We start from the raw sequence: 27,699 nt of genomic DNA on the forward strand, positions 1-27,699 counted from the left end.
GCTTTATGTCCTTTGAACAGCTATCTAATAAATATAATTTACCTAAAACTCATTTTTTTAGATATTTGCAAGTTAGAAATTTTTTGAATAATGAGTTACAGTCTTTTCCAAAACTATGTCCATCAGACATTACGGAAAGAATTTTAGCTCTGAATCCTCGTCAGAAGGGTTTAGTAGCTGTCATTTATAATATGATCATGAAAATACGCCAGAAGTATCAGAAAAAATTAAGGAGGAATGGGAAAAAGAACTTCATTGTCTTATACCCACTGAACAATGGGAAAAAATTTTACTATTAGTCAATTCATCTTCTATTTGTGCTAAACATGTCCTAATACAATTTAAGGTTGTACATAGAGCTCATACGTCTAAGGATAAACTTGCTCGATTTTATTCTTATGTTAATCTAACCTGTGACAGATGTCATTCTGATGTTGCTTCATTGAGACATATGTTTTGGTCTTGCCCTTGTTTGCAAAATTACTGGAAAGATATTTTCAGTATTATTTCAATAGTTCTGAATATTAATTTCCAACCGCATCCTATTACTGCAATTTTCGTTTTACCAATGGCGGATAATAGTCGTTTATCCCCCTCATCTCGACGAATGATTGCATTTGTTACATTAATGCCTAGAAGATCTATTTTATTGAATTGGAAAGAAATTAATCCTCCAACTATATTTCAGTGGTTTTCTCAAACTATCTCTTGTTTGAAAAAATTAGAAGTGTTGTCTTTGACTCTTCAGTTAAATTTGAAGAAACTTGGAGACCATTTATTCAACATTTTCAGATGAGTTAAATTGTCTTTGCCTAAACCTCACTTTTATTATCCTTAATTATTTGGATGGAGGTTCGGAGTTATACAGTAGGCACTACTGTACATATTTGACATTATGCAATGGCCCAAGTTGGTTAGTGTTTTTTTTCTCTCTTTTTTTTGTTTTTTTTAAAAATTTCTTTTGTTCATAAATACTATGAGTTTGGGAGGTTATTAGATATTGATTATCATATATTTGAATGTCTACTTAAACTATTAACTATGTACTCTCAAACTCTCTGTATTCATGTTTCATTTATGTTTGCTTAAAAATTAATAAAAAGATTTAAAAAGAAAGGAACTGTACTCATTGGAATTCAGAAGAATGAGAGGAGATCTTATGGAAACATAATATTATGAAAAGATAGACAAGATAGAGGCAGGAAAGTTGTTTCCACTTGTAGGTGAAACTAGAACTGGGGGACATAGCCTTAGGATTCAGGGGAGTAGACTTAGGATGGAGATGAGGAGGAACTGCTTTTCCAAGAGAGTGGTGAATGTGTGGAATTCTCTGCCCAATGGAGCAGTGGAGGCTACCTCAGTAAATATATTTAAGGCAAGGTTGAATAGATTTTTGCATGGTAGGGGAATTAAGAGTTATGGGAAAAAGGCAGATAGGTGGAGATGAGTCCATGGTCAAATCAGCCATGATCTTATTAAAAGGCAGAGCAGGCTTGTATTTCTTATATTCTTATGTTTTTAAGCCTCTCTGCCTCCTCTCTGTATGCTGACACATTATTGTGCTGATGAAGCCAGTCACTGTAGTGTCACCAGGGAACTTGATAATGCGGTTTGAGCTGGATCTGGCAGCGCAGTTGTGAGTCGCAGCATTAGCAGCAGCTGACTGAACACGCAATCCTGGGAGAGACTAGTGCTCAGAGTGGTGTAGTTTAAGAATATAGGATTATATAGAAAATACAAAATTCCATCAAAAGTATAAAATTGTTGCAATAGAGAAGACCATTTGATTCTTCAAACTACTTGTTTTGTAGAACAATCCTGTCAGTTGTATTTTCCTTTGCAACAGCCCTATCATTACATGCAGTGTCTTGTGTCCAGTTGTACTTTCCTGCCTGTAGCCCTGCAAATTATTTTGCCTCAATAGTCTTTGCAATTCCCTTTTGAAAACGTGGAGCAGAAATTGAGCTGCTGCAAGAACCCAGCAGGTTCAACAGCATTTAACACTACTTGTAGGTGTTACTTGCAGATGCTGCTTGACCCTCTGGGCTATTTTTTTTAGTAGTTTATTTGTTTCTCCAGTATTTGCTGAATCTTGTGTCCCCCCTTATAAACCCTAAATTGATTCATCTTACTAACAACCATGTAAGCAGCAAGTTGCAGATAGTAATCAATTGGTTTAAAAATGGTTTTCTTCATATCCCCTTTTGTCAATCACTTCAAATTCTTGTCTCCCTCACCTTGAGCTATCATGTCATATAAACAGCTTTGCTGTATTTCTTCCCTCTGAATCTATTGTGATCTTTTACAACTCTATTACAGCTCTTCCCAGATTTAGAAAACATAGAAAACCTACGGTACAGTACAGGCCCTTTGGCCCACAAACCTGTGCCGAACATGTCCTTACCTTAGAAATTGCCTAGGGTTACCCATAACCCTCTATTTTTCTGAGCTCCATGTACCTGTCCAGGAGTATCTTAAAACACCCTATCGTATCCACCTCCACCACCGTCACCAGTAGCCCGTTCCACGCACTCACAACTCTCTGCATAAAAAGCTTGCCCCGACTTCCCCTCTGTACCTCGTTCCAAGCATCTTAAAACTGTGCCCTCTCGTGCTAGCCATTTCAGCTCTGGAAAGAGCCTCTGACTATCTGCAGGATCAATGCCTCTCATTATCTTGTACACCTCTATCAAGTTACCTATCATCCTCTGCTGTTCTAAGAAGAAAAGGCCAAGTTCACTCAACATATTCTCATAAGGCATGCTCCCCAATCCAGCCAAATCTCCTCTGCACCCTCTCTATGGTTTCTACATCCTTCCTGTAGTGAGGTGAGCAGAACTGAGCACAGTACTCCATGTGGGGTCTGACCAGGGTCCTATATGGCTGTAACATTCTTAACCACAGAGCCAACCTACACAGCAGCTTTGAGTGTCCTACGGACTCAGACCCCAAGACCCTTCTGATCCTCCACACTGCCAAGAGTCTTACCGTTAACACTATATTTTGCCATCATATTTGCCCTACCAAAATGAACCACCTCACACTTATTGGGTTGAACTCCATCTGCCACTTCTCAGCCCAGTTTTGCATCCTATCAATGTCCTGCTGTAACCTCTGACAGCGCTCCACACTATCCACAACACCCCCAATCTTTGTGTCATCAGCAAAGTTACTAACCCATCCCTCCACTTCCTCAACCAGGTCATTCATAAAAATCACAAAGAGTAGGGGTCCCTGAACAGATCTCTAAGGCACACCACTGATCATCGACCTCCATGTAGAATATGATCCATTTACAAACACTCTTTGCCTTCTGTGGTTAAACCACTTCTGGATCCACAAAGCAATGTTCCCTTGGATCCCATGCCTCCTTACTTTCTCAATAAGCCTTGTGTGGGGTACCTTATCAAATGCCTTTCTGAAATCCATATACACTACATCTATCTTCATCTACCTTCATCAATGTGTTTAGTCACATCCTTAAAAAATTCAAACAGGCTTGTAAGGCATGACTTGCCTTTCACAAAACCATGCTGATGATTTCTAATCACTCCAAATGTTCATAAATCCTGCCTCTCAGGATCTTCTCCATCAACTTACCAACCACCAACTCACTGATCTGTAATTTCCTGGGCTGTCTCTACTCCTTTTGTTGAATAATGGAACAAAATCCACAACCCTCCAATCCTCTGGAACCTCTCCTGTCCCCATTGATGATGCAAAGATCATCGCCAGAGGCTCAGCAATCTCCTCCCTCACCTCCTAAAGTAGCCTGTGGTACATCTTGTTTGGTGCCGGAGACTTACCCAACTTGATGCTTTCCAAAAGCTCCAGCACATCCTCTTTCTCAATATCTACATGCTCAAGCTTTTCATTCTGCTGTAAGTCATCCCTATAATTGCCAAGATCCTTTTCCGTAGTGAATACTGAAGCAAAGTACTCATTAAGTACCTCTGCTATCTCCTCTAGTTCCATACACACTTTTCCACTGTCACACTTAATTGGTCCTATTCTCTCATCTTTTATCCTATTGCTTGCCACATTCTTGTAGAATGCCTTGGGGTTTTCCTTAATCCTGTCTGCCAAGGCCTTCTCATGACCCCTTCTGGCTCTCCTAATTTCTTTCTTAAGCTCCTTTCTGCTAGCCTTATAATCTTCTAGATCTCTATCATTACCTAGTTTTTTGAACATTTTGGAAGCTCTTCTTTTCTTTTTGACTCGATTTACAACAGACTTTGTACACCATGGTTCCTGTACCCAACCATCCTTTCCTTGTCTCATTGGAACGTACCTATACAGAACTCCACACAAATATCCCCTGAGCATTTGCCACATTTTTTCCATACATTTCCCTGAGAATATCTGTTCCCAATTTATGCTTCCAAGTTCCTGCCTGATTGCCTCATATTTCCCCTTACTCCAGTTAAACACTTTCCTAACTTGTCTGTTCCTATCCCTCTCCTATGCTATGGTAAAGGAGATAGAATTGTGAATACTATCTCCAAAATGCTCTCCCACTGAGAAATCTGACACCTGACCAGGTTTATTTCCCAATACCAGATCAAGTACAGCCTCTCCTCTTGTAGGCTTATCTATGTATTGTGTCAAGAAACCTTACTGAACATATACCATATAATCATATAACAGGCCATCTCGTCCCTCCTAGTCCGTGCCGAGCTCTTAATCTCACCTAGTCCCACCTACCCACACTCAGCCCATAACCCTCCACTCCTTTCCTGTCCATATACCTATCCAATTTTACCTTAAATGACACAACTGAACTGGCCTCTATTACTTCTACAGGAAGCTCATTCCACACAGCTATCACTCTCTGAGTAAAGAAATACCCCCTTGTGTTTCCCTTAAACTTCTGCCCCCTAACTCTCAAATCATGTCCTCTCGTTTGAATCTCCCCTACTCTCAATGGAAACAGCCTATTCACATCAATTCTATCTATCCCTCTCAAAATTTTAAATACCTCGATCAAATCCCCCCTCAACCTTCTACGCTCCAATGAATAGAGACCTAACTTGTTCAATCTTTCTCTGTAACTTAAGTGCTGAAACCCAGGTAACATCCAGAACTGCACACAATATTCTAAATTTGGCCTTACCAATGCCTTGTACAATTTTAACATTACATCCCAACTTCTGTACTCAATGCTTTGATTTATAAAGGCCAGCGTTCCAAAAGCCTTCTTCACCACCCTATCTACATCAGACTCCACCTTCAGGGAACTATGCACTGTTATTCCTAGATCTCTCTGTTCCTCTGCATTCCTCAATGCCCTACCATTTACCCTGTATGTTCTATTTGGATTATTCCTGCCAAAATGTAGAACCTCACACTTCTCAGCATTAAACTCCATCTGCCAATGTTCAGCCCATTCTTCTAACTGGCATAAATCTCCCTGCAAGCTTTGAAAACCCACCTCATTATCCACAACACCTCCTACCTTAGTATCATCGGCATACTTACTAATCCAATTTACCACCCCATCATCCAGATCATTTATGTATATTACAAACAACATTGGGCCCAAAACAGATCCCTGAGGCACCCCGCTAGTCACCGGCCTCCATCCCGATAAACAATTATCCACCACTACTCTCTGGCATCTCCCATCTAGCCACTGTTGAATCCATTTTATTACTCCAGCATTAATACCTAATGACTGAACCTTCTTAACTAACCTTCCGTGTGGAACTTTGTCAAAGGCTTTGCTGAAGTCCATATAGACTACATCCACTGCCTTACCCTCGTCAACATTCCTCGTAACTTCTTCAAAAAATTCAATAAGGTTTGTCAAACATGACCTTCCACGCACAAATCCATGCTGGCTACTCCTAATCAGATCCCGTCTATCCAGATAATTATTAATACTACCTCTAAGAATACTTTCCATTAATTTACCCACCACTGATGTCAAACTGACAGGTCTATAATTGCTAGGCTTACTTCTAGAACCCTTTTTAAACAATGGAACCACATGAGCAATACGCCAATCCTCCAGCACAATCCCCGTTTCTAATGACATCTTAAAGATCTCCGTCAGAGCTCCTGCTATTTCTACACAAACTTCCCTCAAGGTCCTGGGGACAATCCTGTCAGGACCCGGAGATTTATCCGCTTTTAAATTTCTTAAAAGTGCCAGTACTTCCACCTCTTTAATTGTCATAGGTTCCATAATTTCCTTACTTGTTTCCCACACCTTACACAATTCAATATCCTTCTCCTTATGAATACCAAAGAGAAGAGAAGAAATCGTTCAAAAACACCCAACAAACTCCACCCCATCTAAACCCCTCACTCTAGGGAGATGCCAATCAATATTACAATCTCCCAGCACGATAACCTTATTATTATTACACCTTTCCAAAATCTGTCTCTCTATTTGCTCCTCGATGTCCCTCTTACTATTGGGTGGTTTATAAAAAACACCCAGTAGAGTTATTGACCCCTTCCTGCTCCTAACTTCCACCCACAGAGACTCCATAGACAATCCCTTCATGACTTCCTCCTTTTCTGCAGCCATGACACCTCTTTTGCCTCCCTCCCTGTCCTTTCTGAAACATCTAAGGTCTGGCACTCAGAGTAACCATTCCTGCCACTGAGCCATCACAACATCATAGCTCCAAGTACTGATCCACACTCTAAGCTCATCCACTTTGTTCATAATACTCCTTGCATTAAAATAGAAGCATCTCAAACCATTGGTCTGAACATATCCCTTCTCTGTCACCTGCCTATCCTTCCTTTTGCACCATCTCCAAACTTTCTCTGTTTGTGAGCCAACCTCCCTTTTCCTCCATCATTTCAGTTTGGTTCCCACTCCCCAGCAATTCTAGTTCAAACTCTCCCCAATAGTCTTAGCAAACCTCCCGGCCAGGATATTGGTCCCCCTGGGATTCAAGTGCAACCCGTCCTTTTTGTACAGGTCACTCCTGCCCCAAATGAGGTCCCGTTGATTCAGAAATCAGAATCCCTGCTCCCTGCTCCAATCCCTCAGCCATGCCTGCACCTCACTCTTTTCCTATACTCACTGTCATGAAGCAGTAATCCCGAGATTACTAGCTTTGTGGTCCTGCTTCTCAACTTCCTTCCTAACTCCCTGTAGCCTGCTTTCAAGATCTCCTCCCTTTTCCTGCCTCTGTCATTGGTACCAATATGTACCACGACCTCGCCTTCCCACTTCAGGATATTGTGGACGTGATCAGAAACATCCCAGAGCCTGGCACCTGGGAGGCAAACTACCATCAGTGCTTCTTTCCTGCATCCACAGAATCACCAGTCTGACCCCCTAACTATAGAGTCCCCTATCACTGCTGCCATCCTCTTCCTACGGGGATACAGGGCCAGACTCTGTGCCAGAGGAGCAGTTACTGTTTCTCCCCCCCCCCCCACTGCCCGCAGTACTCAGGCAGTACTTATTATCAAGGAGTACAGCCACAGGGATGTACTCCTGCCCTTCCCTCTCCTGACTGTTACCCATTTATCTGTCTCCCGAGATCCCAGTGTGACTACCTGCCAATAGCTCCTCTCTATCAGCTCCTCACTTTCCCTGACTTGATGAAGGTCATCGAGCTGCATCTCCAGTTCCCAAACACAGTCCCTAAGAGCTGCAACTTGATGCACCTGGCACAGATGTGGCCATTCGGGAGACTGGGAGTCTCCCGGACTTCCCACATCTGACACCAAGCACAGAACACCAGCCTCACTCACATTCTTCCTGTCTATTCTACACAAGCAACCTACCTCGCCTCAGCCCATTATTGTTGAGCCAAAGCCTTCCTACTCTGTTGTCCACTCCTCAGATCGTTGTTCCATAAAGCTGTCTCCTTTTAAACTTTTCTCTCTATTCTAACTGGCTGACGTCCATGCGCTTGCTCAGTCGTGCCCCAACCAAACCACTGAAGAAATAACCATCTTCTTTTAAACTGTTCTCGCTGTTCTCATTGGCTGACATTCATGCGCTTACACATGTCATGCCCCAGTCAAGCCTCGGAAGAAATAACTTTGCTCTACGGTGGGCAACCTCGTTGCTCAAGCCCAAGCTTAAAAGCTGATATCCCTCATCCCTGAAACCATTCCGGTAAATCTTTTTTCGCAGCTTCTCTAGGATATTCATGTCCTTGCTAAAGTGTTATAACCAAGGTTAGCTATACAGCATTGCTGTACTTGTAGCCTTAACGATAATAGGGGTTCAACCTAATCTGAACATAATGTTGACAATTTGCTATATTGTTTTCTTCTCTCTGAAGGACCCAACCTGTTGGGAAGATGTTCTAGAGAAAAATAGCATCACTGGTGTCTGCCAAGCAAAAGACTGTAATGGAACAGTTGCAGTAAGTTTGCCTTTGAAGCTTGTATAATTATTAATATATCTCATGCTTTTAAAATGATAATCTACTGTAATTTCATTTGGTTGAGCAAGAATTATAAGCAGCTGTTTTAGGATGAAGCCCTATGTTGAAAAATGCCATTTCCTGCTCTTACCAAATTGATTTACATTTATATACTATCTTTAACATAGTAAAACAATCCAAGACACTTTATATATATATGGAATCAAGCAAGGAGTGACATTCAGTGACTTGTGGGTGTTATGTTTTGTATCTCCAGAAACTACTTGAAAGAAAAACATGGAAGTCCAGAAAACTCGTGTATTTAGTTTCTTTTCTTTAGTGAGGCATGCACGTATGACTTTGTGGCATATTGTTGTTGTTCATCCTTCAGAGTTGAAGGTGACCACGACTTCTGTCAGGTGGAGGGTTTGTGACTGTGGGTCCAGAGGTGACTGGTGAGGCCAATCCAGGCCCTGAAAGCTCGCCCACATGTGGGACACATGAGGGTAGGTGCTGCAGTAGAAGTGGAAGTAGCTCAAGCCTTGTGTTTCCTCTGAGCCTCTGCAGTGCATCTGATTTCTGCTGCATACGCTCCTTTAGTGGTCCTGCTCCACCAGGTTGGGCAGTCCAGAGCAAGCGATTCCCAGCTTGATGTTGAGGTCTTTGAGGGACACTTTGAGGCAGTCTTTGAAACGTTTCTTCTGCCCTCCAACTGAGCACTTGCCCTGGCTCAGCTCTCCATACAGCAACTGTTTTGGTAGTCGACTTTCAGACATCCTGATGACATGGCCAGCCCATCTGGCTTGGGCTTTCTGTAGGAGGGTGTAGACGCTGTGGGGGCTAGCCCGCTCCTGGACCTCTGTGTCTGGGACTTTGTCCTGCCACTGTATGTGGAGAAGTCTGCGGAGGCAGCTCAAGTGGAAGTGGTTGAGCTGTTTAGCGTGTCTGCTGTAGACAGTCCAGGTCTCGCTGGCATAGAGAAGGGTGGTGAGAACCACTGCTCGGTAGACCTTCAGCTTGATGGTAAGGCTGAGTCCTCTCCACTCCCATACATTCTCACAGAGTCTCCCAAAGGCAGCACTGGCTTTGGCAATTCTGTTGCTGATCTCTGCATCTATGTTCATTGCTCGTGATAGAGTACTGCCTAGATAAGTAAAGCTAACGACTGCCAGTAGCTTTTGCCCCTTTACTGTGATGTGCGGTTCCTGGTAGGGCTTTCCGGGTGCAGGCTGGTACATAGCTTCGGTCTTTTTGGTGCTGATTGTAAGTCCAGAGTTGTCACAGGCTCATGAGAAGCAGTCCATTTCTCGCTGCATTCTCTGTGCTGGTGTTGAGGGCACAATCATCAGCGAATAAGAGGTCTCTGACGACGGTCTCCTTTACCTTTGTAACAGCCTGTAGACGCCAGAGGTTGAATAGCCCACCGCCAGTCCTGTATCTGACTTGTATACCATCCTGACAATCGCAGAAGGCATCATTCAGCATAGAAGGGAAGAGCATTCTAAAGAGTGTAGGGGTGAGAACGCATCCTTGCTTCACACCGTTCATCATTGGGAAGGCTTCTGACTCGCCACCATCATCCAAAACTTTAACCACCATGCCATCGTGGAACTGCTGAACAATCGTGATGAATCTGCTAGGGCAGCCAAACTTCTCCATTATCTTCCATAAGCCATCTCTGCTGACCGTATCAAATGCCTTGGTCAGATTGACGGAGGTCATAAAGAGGTCGCTGTGCTGCTCTTCACATTTTTGCTGGAATTGGCGTGTAGCAAATATCATGTTGACAGTTCCACGCTCTGCACGGAAGCCACACTGGTTTTCTGGGAGGAGACCTTGCTCAAGGTGTTGGAGAAGGTGATTAAGCAGGGCGTGAGCCAAGATCTTCCCAGCTACGGACAGGAGGGAGATGCCTCGGTGATTGTCACAAGACTGGCGGTTGCCTTTCCTCTTGTAGATGTGGACTATGCTGGCATCTTTCAACTGCTGCGGGACCGTTCCACATAGACTGGAAGAGCTCAGTCAGCTTCTGCATCATGAATGGGCCTCCTGCTTTGTAGACTTCAGCAGGGATTGCATCTGATCCTGGTGTTTTGCTACAAGAAAGTTGCCTGATGGCTTTTCTGACTTCTTCTGTGGGGAGGTTGTCAAGATCCAGGTTGATCTCCACCTGAGGTAGGCGAGCAATGGCCTCATCATTGATTTCGGCAGGACGGTTGAGGACCTGGTTGAAGTGTTCAGTCCATCTCTCCAAAATCTGCTTTTTCTCTGTCAGCAGCCAAGTCCCATCTGCACTGAGGAGGGGGGAGGAGCCAAGAGGACTGAGGTCCATACATAGACTTCAAAGCGTCATAGAAATGCTTGGTTTCGTGACTGTCTGCGTAGCCCTGGATATCATCGGCCTCATTGCTGAACCAGATATCCTGCATCTCATGGAGTTTCTTCTGCATTTTCCATCTTGCACTGGCGAAGGCATCAATCTTTGCTTGTGATGTGGGATCGTTCTGGTGCGGTGTGGTCATCCTGGGGTGTGTCAAGCAGCCTGCTATCTAGGTCTTCACAAAATTCTTCTGCAACTACGCTGCTCTTCAGCTTGGAGACATTGAGCCTCTTCGCAGTCTTCTGACCTTGGGGTCTTCTCACAGGCAGGATGCGAAGTTTAAACTTGGACACTAAGAGTCGATGATCCGTCCAGCAGTCGGCACCACACATGGCCTTTGTCACTCTCACGTCTTGCCAGTCCCTCTTTCTGGTGATGACATAGTCAATCAGATGCCAGTGCCTAGAGTGTGGATGCATCCAAGATGTCTTGTTACGGGTAGGGAGGCGGCATAGGGTGTTGGAGATGACAAGGTCATGCGTAGTGCATGTCTTGAGAAGCAACAGGCCATTGCTGTTACACTTGCCAACACCATGTCTTCCAATAATCCCTTCCCAGGTCTGGTAACCTGTCCCCACTCTGGTGTTAAAGTCCCCGACGACAATAAGCTTCTCTGACTGTGGGACTGCTGCTATGAGGGCGTCAAGTTCTTCATAGAACTTATCTTTGATGTCATCTGGGTTGGTCATCGTTGGGGCATATGCACTGATCAGCGTTGCACTCCTCTTATTGCCAAGTGGGAGCCGAAGGGTCATCAGGCGATTGTTGATGCCCTCTGGGAGCTTGGCAAGTTTACGTACGAGGTGAGATCGGATGGCAAATCCAATGCCAGCCGCTCGAAGTGAGGGAGAGTTGTGCAAATCGTCAGCCTCACTCTTCCATCTCAACCTATCTGTATCCAGTTGCAAGACAGAGTCGAGACAGCTGGAGATAAGTCAGGACGCAGTGGATGGCCAGCAGTGTCCTACTTGTCTCACTGTGCCCTGATTGCGCTCCACAACGCTTTGCTGGGTCCGCCTTTCTACTCGTTGGACCGCCAAATGATGGTCTCCTCCACGTAGTCCGCCGTAGTCTTCGCATGCGTAGGTAGACGAGCCCTAACTCACTGAGGGTTTGAGGCCCATCGGCTACCCTCACCAGGTTTTGCCGGCCAGTCAAAGCCATTGCCCGGGGTGTGGCCGCTGTTGCATGCAAACAGCTCAGAGGAACCACTGGTGAGAGCTGAGTGTCAGGTGAGGACCGATGCAGATGAACTGCTCAGAAGAGTACGACGTATTCCCCGTCAGAGGTACTACCTCTCCCTAACACCCCATACACCATGACTTTGTGGCATAAAGGCCTCTGCCATTCACATACTTTTACATCTAACCCATAATAAATTATGTGAACAAACAAAGAATGCTTAATCAAACAATATATTTCCAATCATTCTCAAATGTTACTGAAATATTACAAAGTAAATAAACTATGTTGGGGATCATAGAACAGATGACCAACTGTTTGGTAGTGTCCTGGAGAAGGGCCTTGGCCCGAAATGTTGATCGTTTATTCATTTACCTGCATGCTGTCTGACCTGCTGAGTTCCTCCAGCATTGTGTGTGTGTTACTTTGCTAAAGTGTATAATTTATGAGGACTGCCAAAATGGAGGGTAGAAAGGTGAAAATGTTTGGGGGAAGGAATTCCACAAGCCATTGCATAAGTGAATGAAGATTTGCTCAAATATGTTAGAATGATTAAAAAATAAATGAGCAGGAGGACAGAGTTCTAGAGCAGATTATAGAGGAAGGGGTTTTCCCTAATTAAAGTTAGAATTTTTTGGTTTTTATTTTGGGTTTAATTCAGGAGTTTTTAATACTTTTATTAGTATTTGGCAAAAAGTTTTTTTTCTTATTTAAAAACTTTGGTCAATTTCAACCCAAGCACAACTGAACCAAAATAACAAAGTCATAGCTGACTTAATATGTCAGTGTGCTGATCCTGAAAGCTACATTGTGCATCTGTTCTATGATTTGAAATCTATGCATCCTACTTGCTCTAGGGGAATACCTGTGCAGAAATTTGAGCCATTTCTGGTTGATAAAAGTTGGCTCTCACTCTGTTTCTATTTGGGGAATAAGTGGATTTTGTCATGTATACAAACATGCATGAGAGTTGATGTTAATCTACTTTGTAAATGGAGAGGAAGTGGCTTTGGTTCTGAAAGTGACTCTGTCAGACTCTTTGTGAACTGAAACTGTCAACTATGTGGTTGAATGCTAAAGAATACTTATAAAATTTGGACTGAAATCCCTCAAATGGCAATGCCTCAGAAAGGCGGTATCCAGCATTAATGAACTTCACTATCCAGGTCATGCACTTTTCTCATTACTAACATCAGGGAGGTAGTACAGGAGCCTGAATACACAAACTCAATACTTCAGAAACAGTTTCTTCCCCTCTGCCATCAGATTTCTGAATGGACAATGAACCCATGAACACTACCTCACTAATTTTGCTCCATTTCTGCATTATTTATTTATTTATTTACATATGGTGGTTCCCGGTTTATTGGGCCATTGGTTAACTGGGGCAGCTGCTCACTTAGGACAACTCTTAAAGAACAAAAACTAATCGAGAAATTAGCTAAGATTCCCTTTGTTTCTTTGGGACACCGTACTTGCAGGTTGAGTTGGTGGTGAGGAAAGCAAATGCAATGTTAGCATTAGTTTCAAGAGGTCTAGAATACAATAGCAGGGATGTGATGCTGAGGCTTTATAAGGCACTGGTAAGGCCTCACCTTGGAGTATTGTGCCCCTCATTTTTGGGCCACTCATCTTAGAAGATGTGCCAGCATTGGAGAAGGTCCAAAGAAGGTTAACAAGGATGATTCCAGGAATTAGAGTTATCATATGAGGAATGTTTGATGGCTCGAGGTCTGTACTCATTGGAATTTAGAAGGATGAGGGGGGATCTCATTGAAACCTTTCAAATGTTGAAAGGCCTAGACAGAGTAGATGTGGCAAGGACATTTCCCATGGTGGGAGCGTCTAGGACAAATGCCTCAGAATAGAGAGGTATCCATTCAAAATAGAGATGTTGGGAAATGTCTTTAGCCAGAGGGTGGTGAATTTGTGAAATTTGTTGCCACATGCAGCTATGTGTGGCTAGGCATAGCTCAAATACCATCTATAAATTTGCTAACAATACAACCATTGTTGGTGGAATCTCAGGGCGTACAGGAGTGAGACATGCCAACTAGTTGAGAGGTGCCTCAGCAAGAACCTGGCACTCAACGTCAGTAAGATGAGAGAGCTGATTGTGGACTTCAGGAAGGGTGAAATGAAGGAACACATACCAATCCTCATAGAGGGATCAGAAGTGGAGAGAGTGAGCAGTTTCAAGTTCCTGGGTGTCAAGATCTCTGAAGATCTAACCTGGTCCCAACATATCGATGCAGTTATAATGAAGGCAAGTGAGTTGCTATACTTCATTAGGAGTTTGAAGATATTTGGCATGTCAACAAATACACTCAAAAACTTCTATAGATGTACCGTGGAGAGCATTCTAGTAGGCTGCACCACTGTCTGGTATGGTGGTGGGGAGCTACAGGACAAGGCCGAAAGAAGTTGAAGAGGGTTGTAAATCTAGTCAGTTCCATCTTGTGTACTAGCCTACAAAGTACCCAAGATATTTTCAAGGAGTGGTGTCTCAGAAAGGCAGCGTCCATTATTAAGGAGCTCCAGCACCCAGGGCATGCCCTTTTCTCACTGTTACCATCAGGTAGAAGGTACAGAAGCCTGAAGGCACACACTCAGCAATTCAGGAACAGTTTCTTCCCCTCTGCCGTTTGATTCTTAAGTGGACATTGAACCCTTAGACACTACCACACTTTTTTAAAATATACAGTATTTCTGTTTTTTGCACAATTTTAATCTATTCAATATACATATACTGTAATTGATTTCTTTCTTTATTTAATAATATTATTATCTTTATTGTATTTTTTCTCTTCCATATTATGTATTGCATTGAACTGCTGCTGCGTTCTGTGGAGGCCAGGTCATTGGGTGTATTTAAGGCAGAGATTGATAGGTTCTTGATTGGACATGACATCAGAGGTTACGAGGAGAAGGCCAGGAAATCGGGTTGAGGAGGAGGAAAAAAAGGATCAGCCATGATTGAATGGCGGAGCAGACTCGATAGGCCAAATGGCCTAATTCTGCTCCTATGTCTTATGGTCTTAATTGGGAAGGAGACAGGCTATCACATGCACTGGACTGGATGCAAGACACTATACTGTGCTGAGAGTAAATGTTTGCATCAATTGAGTGTGCTTGTCCATTTGGGCCAACTGAAGCTGATTTAAAAAATGGTGATTGTTGATAATTGGTGATTTTTAACTTTAAAAAAAATTAAGACCCTTGCTAAGGTGCCAAGAAAATATTTGATACTGGGCAAAAGAATTACCCCACTGGACCAAATTAAAAGCTTCTAGTGCCCATTGCATGCAGGATAAACACCAAGAAGAATGGACATTATGAAAACGATGACAGGGAACATCCCAAAAATGAAAGTGTGAAGGTAAGGATCCAGATGGCCTTCAAAGGTTCAAAGGTTCATTTATTGTAAAAGAATACAGCTCTGAAATTCTTCAGTTCTCTGGGGAGCCATGAAACCAAGAAGGAAAAGAAATGCAGCGTGATCATCAACCCCCAAATCCCACCTCCCGCAAACTAAAATGAATAAAAACGGAACAGGCACAACAGCCCCCAATTCCTTTCTCCCGCACAAAAAAAAACAAACAAAACAGATCCGGCACATCAACCCCCAAATCCCTCCTCCCACACAAAAAAATGAACAAAATGGATCGGGCATATCAACCCCAAATCCCTCCTCCCGCGCAAAAAAATGAACAAAATGGATCGGGCATATCAACCCCAAATCCCTCCTCCCGCGCAAAAAAATGAACAAAATGGATCGGGCATATCAACACCCAAATTCCTTCTCTTGCACAAAAGAACAAACAAAATGAATCAGGCACATTGGCCCCCAAAACCTCCTTCCTGCACAAAAAAACTGAGAAGATCGGATGAAAAACACAGGAATATAAAAACTATAAGATTAAAAAAAGAGTCTATAATCCAAAGTCCAAATCAAAGAAGCAGAAAAAACTTGAACAACGCTCTCCATAGTGCCAGGCTGTTCCCTCTCTGGTACAGAGCAACCCATCAAATGGCAAGCAGCTACTGTTCACTCTCTGCACTCGCTTCAGTCTCCCTCGTCACTTTAATCAGTGAACAATGGGAGATTTAATCGGCAAATTGAAACCAAACAGCAGCTTGTGCCCCATCCTGCAGCCTGCCGCTATGAGGTTCGTGAACGCTGCCTCTTCCTCTTGGAATCCTCTTGGAGACTGCAGAGTGCCGGAACACCCAAACGATCTCCAAGCTTCCACACTCACCTTGATATTTCAATCACCGTCATTGCTTTAATTGGCGAGCAATGGAAGCTTTAATCAGTGAAATGATGTCACCATCCTGCAACCTTTCCAATGGCAATTGGATGATGTGTGCATGACAGTGGACCAATATTAGAAACAAATACTTTATTACATTATTGGTCCACTGTCATACACATAGAGAAGCTAGATAAGAAGCTGGGTCATGAAGATTTTAAATCAACAGATGGCCGATTATCTCGATGGTAATATAGCCACCACATTAAATTCAAGAAAGCACACAGCAAGACAGGTAGTGCTGATGTTGTAAGTGCAGAGATATGGACATCTACAAAACTCCCCAACTTGCTTCAAAATTTTGTGCAGATGATATCTGCAATACTGATGAAACACGCATTTTTTATTGTGATTCCCTTTGATACACAGGACACCATCAAGTTTAATGAAAGCAAAGTTGTGTTACTCAGGTATGTCAGGAACTGATAAAAAGAAATAGTTGGTTATTGGGAAAAGCATCAAGACTCAATGCTCTGCTAATATGAATGCATGGATGACTTCCAAAGTTTTTAAGAAATGGCTGATGAGTTAGGATATGAAGCCACAGCAGAAATGAAGCAAAGTTCTTGTTGACAGTTGTGTAGCACACCCCGATGTAGAATGTTTGAGAAATAACCAGCTGGATTTTCTGACTGCCAGTACAGCATCCTTGATGCAGCCGATGGATATGGGAATCATAAAAAATTTAAAGACATTGTATCGCAGAAAGTCGGTGAACCACATTCTCAAAGCAATCGAAGAAAATGTACAGATATCGTCTTCAACAGCCAAGGAAGTGAGTGCAAAAGTTAACCTTTTACAGGCAGTTCAGTTTGTCAGTGATAGTTGCTGAGAAATAAGCAGCAAGCCAATTCAGAACTGTCTTGCTCGGTGCAGTCTCAAGCATTCAGGTTGCAGATGCTGGAAATGGCTGGGAGTTAAAATGAAACGATTTCACTATTTCATCAATTTAGGAACTACAAACACTTTGAAGGTATTGACAATCATCTTGAATCTCCTTCTTCCAATTATTTTTCACACCACTTGTCATCCAGCCACTTTGGACCAAAGTGGCTGCGATAATTACAGCGGCACTTCACTCCTTAGCATCACTGGAAAACTGTTCGCTCGTGTCATCTTAGGAAGGCTTCAAGAGGTCGCTGAGAGGATCTACCCAGAATCACACTGCGGGTTCCATGCTGAAAGATTAACCACCAACATGACCTTCTCCCTGAGACAGCTTCAGGAAAAGTGCAGAGAGCCGAAGAAGTCCTTGTACGTTGCCTTCATCAATCTCTCAGGCATTTGACATGGTCAGCAGAAGCAGGCTCTTCCAGGTCCTCCACAAAATTGGCTGTCCCCCGAGGCTGCTAAAGCTGATTCAATCCTTTCACAATGACATGAAAGACACAGTCCAGTTTGATGGATCAACTTAAGTCAAGCAAGGATACGTGCTTGCCCCAACTCTCTTCGGGATCTTTTTTGCAGTACTCCTGAAACAAGCCTTTGAGAATTCAACAGCGGGAGTTTACCTGCACACAAGATCCGACGGGAAACTGTTCAGTCTCACAAGTTGAAGGTGTGAAAAGCCCTCATCTGTGACATGCTGTTTGCAGATGATGCTGCTGTGGCAACTCACTCTGAAGAAGAGTTCCAAAGACTGATGGACTGCTTCTCTCAGGCAAGCAAGGCCTTTGGTCTCACAACAAGCCTGAAGAAAACAAACATCCTAGGACAGAAAGTCACTCGGCCTCCAGCAATCAGCATCGACAACTACACCCCTGAGGCTGTTCATGAGTTCACTTACCTGGGATCGACCATCACAGACCTGGAGCCTGAACTCAACAAAAGGATAGGGAAAGCTGCCATGACTCTGTCCAGACTCACCAAGAGAGTATGGAACGTCAGCATGCTGTTCAAGCATACCAAGATACAGGTCTACACAGCTTGTGTTGTCAGCACCCTCCTCTATGGAAGTGCGATGTGGACCCTGTATGCTCACCAAGAAAAGAGGCTGAACACCTTTCACCTGCGCTGTCTCAGACACATCCTCCAGATCTCATGGAAGGACAAAGTTACCAACAACAGTGTCCTTGAACAGGCCGGGCTGCCTAGCAAGCAGACCCTTCTGAGAAAGCGTAGACTGCAGTGGCTGGGGCATGTCCACAGAATGGAGGATGGAAGAATACCAAAAGACATCCTATATGGGGAGCTGGCCTCTGGCAATCCACCAACTGGACGGCCCCACCTGTGCTTCAAGGATGTATGCAAGAGAGACCTGATCGACCTGGAGATCAGCATGGATTGTTCGGAAGAGCTAGCAGATGATCGCGGCAGATGGAGGCAGGAACTCCACCAAGGGCTCGAAAGAGGTGAAGAGAAGCTGAGGCGGATGGCTGAGGAGAGGCGCATATGCAGAAAGCAGAAACGTCAAGAAGTGGACCAACAGGACACTCATCACACTTGTGCTATATGCGGCAAGAACTGTCACTCCCTGCTGGGCCTCTTCAGTCACAATCGACGCTGCAGACTACCGTGATTAGATTTTTCAAGGGCGCAACTCCATGGTCTTTTGAGACTTACAGATGCCGATATCTGTCGTCCAGCCAACCGTGTATCCCATGGACAGTAGCACTGTTGTTGTGGAACCTTGCCCATTTTGAAAGCGAAGTGTAAAATTACCTATTACTTTAATAGCTATTTAAATAAAAAGTTTAAATTATTTATAACTGCATATCGCAAGTCCTGGTTATGCAATCTCTGAAGAGTAATGATAATGGTTGGGGTTACCCGTCTTGTAAAGACCCTGTCCATAAGCAGGCAAATGCAAACCACTTCTGTAGAAAAATTTGCCAAGAACAATCACGGCCATGGAAAGACGGAAGACCATGATCACCCTCATCACATAACACAGAATGATGATAATAACTTTAAGTAATAGGATGTCTCTACCGGCATTATTGCTCAGCTATGCTTCAAGAGTAACTTTTGCCTTTTTAAACTCATGTTCCACTCAGTGTGCTGGTCCAGTGTACCGTAAGCAACTTTCAAAAGAGGTGATGTGCTTTGGATGGTATGATACACTGAGTATGATACACGATAAGTAGATGTAGTGTATAAAACACCATAATTGACAATGTTTAGACCATGATTCAACATTTGTATCATTGAACCAGTGCTCTTGCTATTTGAAGATTCTTGCCGTATGCAGATGGCTGCTTCACTTCCCCAGTTACTAAGAACCATTTCATTCTGTTTATCCAGAAGTCATGAAAGGCACTATCTTAGTGCAAAAATTCACTTGTTTATGTCATAGGTGAGAACCTTACCTCTCTTAGGTCATAAGTCACAGAGTAACTTAGCTTTGGCACAATCTGTCTATGCCATCCAAACTAGTCCATTTGCCCATGTTTGGCTCATATTCCTCTAAGCCTTTCCTCTCTTTTTAACCATCCAATAGACACATGAGATTCTGCAGATGCTGGAAATCTTGAGAAACACACACAAAATGCTGGAGGAACTCAGCACCTATGGAGGGGAATAAACAGTCAACATTTCGAATTTCAACAACTTCTCTTTTGACTCTTCCTTCTCTCTCCAAACCCAATGTTAAGCCTTGGACACTTAAATGGGCCCCAAGTATGTTTGACTTTTTGATGGCTGCATGAACCAACCTGTTTTCCAAGCCTACATTGGCAAAGATCCCCAACTGTTTCTCCACAACAATGGCGAGTGTATTGGTGCTGTTTCCTGCACCTATGCTGAGATCATCAATTTCATCAACTTTGCCTCCAACTTCCACTTTGCCCTCAAAATGTCTTCTTCATCACCACGTCCACCTGTGACTAACCATTATATTCAAACTAAGCCCATCTGGTCAAGGCTCACAGAGCAGTTCAATTGAATGTCCTTGGTTATTATATTTACAAATACTGTACAAATGCTGATCTGCATTTCAGTTTGAAAGACCACCCTCTTTAACTTGAACCATTTCACTTGTGCAGTTCTGTGACTCCAGAAACGGAAAATGCTGAGGGCATTCAGCAGGTCAGGCGTTAACCACAGCAATAGAAGTAGTCAATATTTCAAGTCAAGTACTGCTGGAAAAATGAGAAAACAAGAATCTTATGTGGTGAAGGCTGTGAAGATTTGGAAAAGGAATGTGTATGATAGATGCAGATGAAGTTGTCAAACTAACAAATACTTTAAATACCAGAAGTCAGTGACAAAAAAGAAAAGAATGAAGTGTAAAAGGCAAATTAAAACTGAAAGGTACATCAACATCAATAGAAAAGGAAAAGAATGAAAAAATGTTTGCCTACTATTGCTGAATTCAGTGCTATATTTCGAAGGATAGTATCACAATCACAAAGATGGGAGATCAATTATTGTTCCTTGACATAGCAATATAATTCAAATTTGCTGTTTGTCACCTAAAACACTCAAACTTCTACAGATGTACCATGGAGAGCATTCTAACTGGCTGCATCACTGTCTGTATAGGGGTGGGGGGGTTGGGGAAGGGGAGGCTATTGCACAGGATTGAAGTAAGTTGCAGAAACTTGTAAAATTTGTCAACTCCATCATGGGTACTAGACTTCATAATATCCAAGACATCTTCAAGGAGTAGTGCCTCAGGAAGGTGGCATCCATCATTAAGGATGACCACCACCCAGGAAATGCCCTCTTCTCATTGCTACCATCGAGAAGGAGGTACAGAAGCATGGAAGCACACACTCAGTGATTCAGGAACAGCTTCTTTCTCTCTGCCATCCGATTTCTGAATGGACATTGAACCCATGAACACTACTTCACTATTTTCCTTATTTATTTCTGTTTTTGCACAATATATTTTAACCTAACTACTTAATATACATGTATATACTTAATGTAATTCAGTTTTTTTTCTGTGTTATCATGTATTGCGTTGCACTGCTGCTGCAAAGTTAACAGATTTCTCAATATAGGTCGGTGATATTAAATCTGATTCTAATACTGATAATTGGAGTAGTGTTGGAGGCAGAAGGCTGACAGGCCAGAGTTTGACAGAGAATTAAAGTTTTAGGTGAAGGAAAATGGAAACTAAAGGTCTCTCCATTGTGATTGAATGCATGTCTTCAGCAAACTAATCTGTGTTTGGCTTCTCCAGTGTAGAGAAGTCTACCTGGTGAACACTGAATGCAGTAGATAAAATTGGAAGAAGGCTTTCATGGTAGAAGGCTTTCATTTCATTCCATTCTATTCTCCTACTTTCTCTTTTTCCATCACATCTGATGATGCCTTTCCATTTGAATACCTTTGATATGTCTTCTTCCTTCCTTAACTGTGGATACCCTTTACGAAATTTGGCATAGTTTTCAATTGTGTTTCTTTTAACTCTGAACTCGTCTCTTAGAAAGTGCAAGGATAGGGTTCTCCCTCTGCCCCATAAGCCTACACATTCTGTAATTTCTGTCACCAGAATTCAGCATCAGACACATCTTTCCTTCCATTTACCTTATAGTATCACAAAGGGGCTGTTCTCGTAACAATTTCCTGCTTCATTCCCTCTTTATCATCAACCATTTCCTCTCTTATAGCACTTTCCCATGAAACAGTCAACCTTTTACCTCTTCTTTGCCACTATCCAAGGACCAAACAGCTTTTCCAGGTGAAACAGCAATTCATCTGCATATCTTCTCAGTGATGAAAGTGTGGTCTCCTCTACATCGGAGAGACCAGACAAAGACTGAATAAGAGTTTTGCAGGATCTCTGACATGGAACTTATGGTTTTCTGTTCTTTAGTACTCTGTTCCACTCCTACTCTGACCTGTGGTTTCATTGTTCCATTGATGCCCAACATAATTTCAAGAAACAGCACCTATTCTTTAAAGTTCAAGTATATGTGTCACTGCATACAACCCTGAGATTCATTTTCTTGTGGACATATTTAATAATTAACATAACAGAATCAATGAAAGACTTCACCAACTTCAATTTCAAGCAGTGTGCAAAAGACAACAAACTGTGTAAATACAAAGAAAATAAATAATAATAATAAATAAATGAACATTAAATATCAAGAACATGAGATGAAGAGTCCTTGAAAATGAGTCTATTGGTTGTGGCAACATTTCAGTGATGGGGCAAGTGAAGTTGAGTGAAGTTATTCCCTTTGGTTCAAGAACCTGATAGTTGAGGGGTAATAACTGTTCTTGAACCTGGTGGTGAGGGTCCAGAGGCTTCTGAACCTTCTTACCGATGGAAGCAGTGAGAAAAGAAGCGTGATCTGGGTGATGGGGGTCTCTGATGATGGACGCTGCTTTCCTGCAACACTTCATGTAGATGTGTTCAATGGTAGGCCTTCACCCCTGATGGACTGGCCTGTATCCACTACTTTTTGTCGGATTTTCCGTTCAAGGACATCGGTGTTCCCATTCTAGGTTGTGATGCAACCAGTCAGTATAATCTCCACAACACATTTATAGAAGTTTGTCAAAGTTTTAGTTGTCATGCCGAATTTTTGCAAACTCCCAAGGAAGTAGAGGTGCTACCGTGGTTCTTTGTAATTGTACTTACATGCCAGGCCCATGTCAGGTGCTCCGAAATGATAGCATTGAGGAATTTAAAGTTGCTGATCCCCACTACCTCTGAGCCTTTGATGAAGACTGGCACATGGACCTTTAGTTTCTTCTTCCAGAAATCAATAATCATTTCCTTGGTCTTACTGACATTGAGTGAGAGTTTGTTGTTGTGGCACCACTCAGCCAGATTTTCAGTCTCCCTCCTATATGCTGATTCGTCACCACCTTTGATTTGGACTATGACAGTGGTGTCATTAGCAAACATATATGGCATTGGAACTCTACTTAACCAGACAGTCTTCCAGCTGGGACTGCGATCCTTTGATTTTAGTACTGAATTTAGTAATATCTTGGCAGCCAGTTATTTTTCTCTTTTAATCGAGAAGATTCTGCAGATGCTGAAAATCCAGAGCAACACAGACAAAATGCTGGAAAAATTCAGTAGATCAGGAGAAGAATAAACAGTCAACCTTTTGAGCGTAGACCTTTCCACAACTCATTTCAGGTCGTGGCCTGAAATGTCAACTATTCATTCTTCTCTGCAGATGCTGCCTGACCTTCTGAGTTCCTCCCCATTTTGTGTGTGTTCCTCTCTATTCTTCTCCCTTGTTGTGGCTTTATCTTCCATTTTCAATTTGTTTTTTAGCTTCCCTTCTCTCTGCTGTATTTAGCTGCTAATATTTAAATTGTCACCATGACAACCTTGGCCTATCACAGATATAACCTCTCCATCTCCCCATCTCTGCAAGTTTAAAAACCCTTGTTTTCTCACCCTTCCAGTTCCTTGATGAAACATTGACCCTAGTTCTCTTCTCATGAATGCTGCCTAAACAGCTGAATCCTCCCAGTATTTTCTGTTTTAGGTTTTCATGGTCTCCAGTTTTATGCTTCATTTAATTCTAGTGGATTTTGAGTGGTACTCTTTGTCAGTTACTTGGGAGTAATCCATTATCATCTATATTCTGCCTGCATTTGCTTACATTGTTTAATAAAGCAAAAATCATAACCTGACAATTGATGCAACTCTAATTTTCCCCATTTTATCTTAATATTGCCTGTCTGCAAAATGGTTCCATCTTATTCGGGAATCAGTGAATTACTCCATTGTCATCTCAGGTATATGTCCCCCTGCCTAATGTTTTCACTGTTATCAGACAAGCATGTTTTGACTGGTCGAATTCCAAGTTTATCACCATTTTGAAACGCCGATGAATAAATTTCACTCTAGCAATGATTTGGGCATAAATGTTTCTGAATTAAGATTCAGTGAAACCATGGTTGTTAATTTTCATGTGGATCATTCAGCTCTGTGGACAATCAGACTAGAGAGCTTTGGAAAAGAGGTCAGACTTAAACAAGCACATTTAATTGTTTGATCTGATTAGTTTATTTAATTGTTTGCATTATTATGAAGTTCATTGTTTTTTGTCTGTAAGCATAATTCTCTGAACTCTGTTCATTTCACCTTCATTTCTCAAGTGCCATTGATTTCAAGGCATTCTGGGATATGATAAATTTGTATGTGTGAAGGTCACAGTTGTCAAACAGCCCCTTGATGTTGTTAATATCAGTTTCCTTTGGCTCAAGTAGACTTTTGCCTCAGCACTAGGTATATTCTTGAATGAATCGAAGATAGAAGCTTTTTTTTACAAATTTTCCTAGTTTCTTTGTTCACTTTGCCATTGTTTACCTCTGCCATTTTATCATCCATTGCTCCTGCAGTGGTGCTCTGGTCTAGATTTCCCCAGGTAACTGCATCAGTTCCTCCAGTTCAACATCACAGTAATGGAATCATCTCATTTCCTTTCTTCATGTCAAATTTTCTGTTAGAAAAAAATTGAGTCCTTGGAGAACTTTCTTTTTACCAGAGTGGGACAGTGTGAGTGTGAGGTTAAGTGATCCAAGTCAATCCTCTAGAGCATAGAATACAGAACAGTACAGCACATAGTATGGGCCCTTTGGCCCACTACGTTGTGCTGACATATATAAAACTATTCTGTGCTCAGGGGTTCCCACCCTTTTTATGCTAATGAGCCTTACCATTAACTGAGGGGTCCATGGATCCCAGGTTGGGAGCCCCCGATCTCTGTCTTAGTAACCCTCCACTTTTCTTTTAGCAATGTGCCTATCTATCTAAGTGTCCCTAATGTATCTGCCTCTACCACTACCACAGCAGAGCATTCCACCACTTACCACTCTGCTTTAAAAAAACTACCTGACATCTCACTTAAATTCTTCTCCAATCACCTTCAAAGGATGTCCTCTAGTACTGACCATTGCTGCCCTGTGAAAAAAGGAACTGTCTGTCCAACATAAAACGTTATACACCTCTATCAAGTGACATCTCATCTACTTTGCTCCAAAGGGAAAGGCCCTAGCTCTCTCAACCTTTCCCATAAAACATGTTCTCTAATCTGGGCACCATCCTGGTAAATCTCCTCTGCACTTTCCTCGTCCTTCTACAATGAGGCAACCAGAAATGACCACAGTACTCCTAGTATGGTCTCACCAGAGTTTTATAGAGCTGCAGCATTACCTTGTGGAGGTAACATAAATACTAGATTTACTGAGGATTAAATAGTCTGTCAAGGAAAACCCAGCCTCAGTCCATTGTTCAAAACAGTGCATTTAAAAAAATAAAAACAGCAAATACTGGAGATGCTTAGCATGTCAATCCGCATCTGTAGGAAGAGACACAGAGTTAATATGCCAGGCAGATGATTTCCACTATCTGCACTTTTTAATTTTTTAGTGTATTTTTTGGAGCTTGTTGAATTTATGGTGCAATAGTACAATGTAAAACTTAAGTTTTTTGTATTACAAAAGATGTTGTGCATCGCAATGAACAAAATAAAAAAATGCCTTTCTGTCCTTGTCATGTTGCACAGTTAACAGTATCCCATGTGATTTAGTGCTGTGTTATAAGTAATGTTAATCTACATAGTCAAGTGGAAGTCTCAGAAAACTGCAGCAGCTTTGAAAATATAAAATTACAAAAAATTCTACAAATGTCTACTTTGCATGTCTTTCAGTAAACAACTAATTTTTAATTTTCCTCATTTGTATTAAATACCCATTTTTGAAACACCTGCATTATGCTGACCAGACATTGCTGTGTTGTGAGTTGAAACAGCACACCTGCCACTAGTCTGGGATCCACCTACACTTTCATTTCCACTGAGTAAACACAGCCTCCAAATTCACCAGAGGCTCTCTGAAAGAACATTTGGCTCAAACTCTTCATAAAACACTTCTGTTTTATTCAACTAGATTACTGGCAGATTTATTCTTTAAAAAGACTTGATTTTTTTTTAATACAGCGCTACATGGACTGAATCCTTGTTACTTTTAAGATGTCTGATTATGGTTGCTTTACATAATTTGTAAACTTGTTGAATAAATATAGACCGAGTGTCTATATTTGTTGAATTCAAAATGAACTAATCAATTCAGTTTGATAATTCCTTCCCTTTATACTAGATAACCTGCTCATTAATCAGATATGTTGTTGTTGTTGCACTCTCTGCATATTTACTATACAAATGACCACTGAAAAAAATTGGTATTGTGTTTACAACTTCTACTCAAAACAGCAGCTGTTACTTTATTCCTCCCAGTAAAAAGTGCAATAGTACCTTTAGTCTATGATCTCTACTGTTCTGAGGGAAAAAAAATGAATGGAAATAGTTATGTTATTTCAATTCTTAGTGTATGCGTAAGATGCAGGGTCATATAGTCATGCAGCATGAAACTTGGTGCTTCAGCATCCATGTGCCTGCATTTGACCCAAAGCTCTCCAAATCTCTCCTATTCATGTATATTACTAGATGGCTTTTAAATGTTGCTCTTACTTTATTTTGATTGAGGTGAGCACCTTAGCAACAAAGGCTGCAAGATGATTTAATTTTAAGAATTATCCAAATATTGAGGGATATTTGGATATTGAGGGATATTGAGGCACCTTCCATTTCACTAGAAGTTGATTTATGGTGTGCCTACATTGAATAATATTAGAAGATGCACTGTGACAAACTTCCTGGCTTCTAATGAGGCAGAAGATAGCTTAAGATGAGAGATCCCATTTTGCAAAATTGTTCTGCAGTCAAGAAGTTACAAGTATCTCACAGTCGATGCAAATATCGATGATCTCCTGTCAGTTTCTTCTTCAACCCTTTATTTTTTCTACCTATCACATCCCAGCTACTCACTGCAACCCCTCTTCCCCACCAGCCTTCCCCCTCTCCTAGTCTCACCTTTCACCTGCCAGCTTGTACTTCTTTTTCTCCCCCCCCCCCCATCTTCTTATTCTGGCATCTTCTTCCTTCACTTCCATCCTGATGAAGGGTCTCAGGTGTTTATTCTTCTCCATTGATGCTGCCTGACCTGCAGAGTTCTTCCAACATTTTCTCTGTGTTACCGCTTCTATTGATCTTTGTTTTCATTTGTTATCACTTTACTTAATTTTCAACATCATTAACTTTCACTTCATGAGTAAAGTTACACAGCTTGAGTTGCTAAAACTATCAGAAGAAATTACTCTTATTCTGGGAATTTACACGATAAACTTAGAAATTGAATATTTTTTTTGGGTAGAGGGAGGTTGAAACATCATTTCATGTCACCAGAGCCATAAATTGCAAAATACACTGTTAAAGGATCATGTACCTTCTCAGAAAGGCTCCTTCAACAGTGTATCACAAATCCATGACCTCTACCATCTGAAACCTTTGGTAAGTGTAATTAGCTGTATGTTCCGAACCAGGAATAATATCAGATCCTAACAGGATTAAGTATTTACCAACTGAAACCACTCCAGGTCTGTCCTTAAGCAGTCACTTACCCTCCAGTCCAGGTGACTCCACGTCAAGAACCCCAGGACCAACCACATGCAGCCACTTACCTCAAATGTGTAATAAGAGTGTTGAGCTGTAGGTGA

At 42.1% G+C, this 27,699-nt stretch overlaps 1 protein-coding gene across 4 annotated transcripts in view; it reads left to right on the forward strand.

Annotated features, from left to right (window-relative positions):
• prkn (parkin RBR E3 ubiquitin protein ligase) overlaps positions 1–27,699 on the forward strand; it is a 1,175,275-nt gene that overhangs the window by 537,878 nt on the left and 609,698 nt on the right. For all 4 annotated transcript variants that reach the window (XM_059986467.1, XM_059986469.1, XM_059986470.1 and 1 more), the window contains one exon: positions 8,262–8,345. In XM_059986467.1, coding sequence (XP_059842450.1) covers positions 8,262–8,345 — 84 coding nt within the window. The remainder of the gene's footprint in view (positions 1–8,261; positions 8,346–27,699) is intronic.

This window comes from Hypanus sabinus, chromosome 12 (genome assembly GCF_030144855.1).
Source record: "Hypanus sabinus isolate sHypSab1 chromosome 12, sHypSab1.hap1, whole genome shotgun sequence".
Taxonomy (NCBI): domain Eukaryota; kingdom Metazoa; phylum Chordata; class Chondrichthyes; order Myliobatiformes; family Dasyatidae; genus Hypanus; species Hypanus sabinus.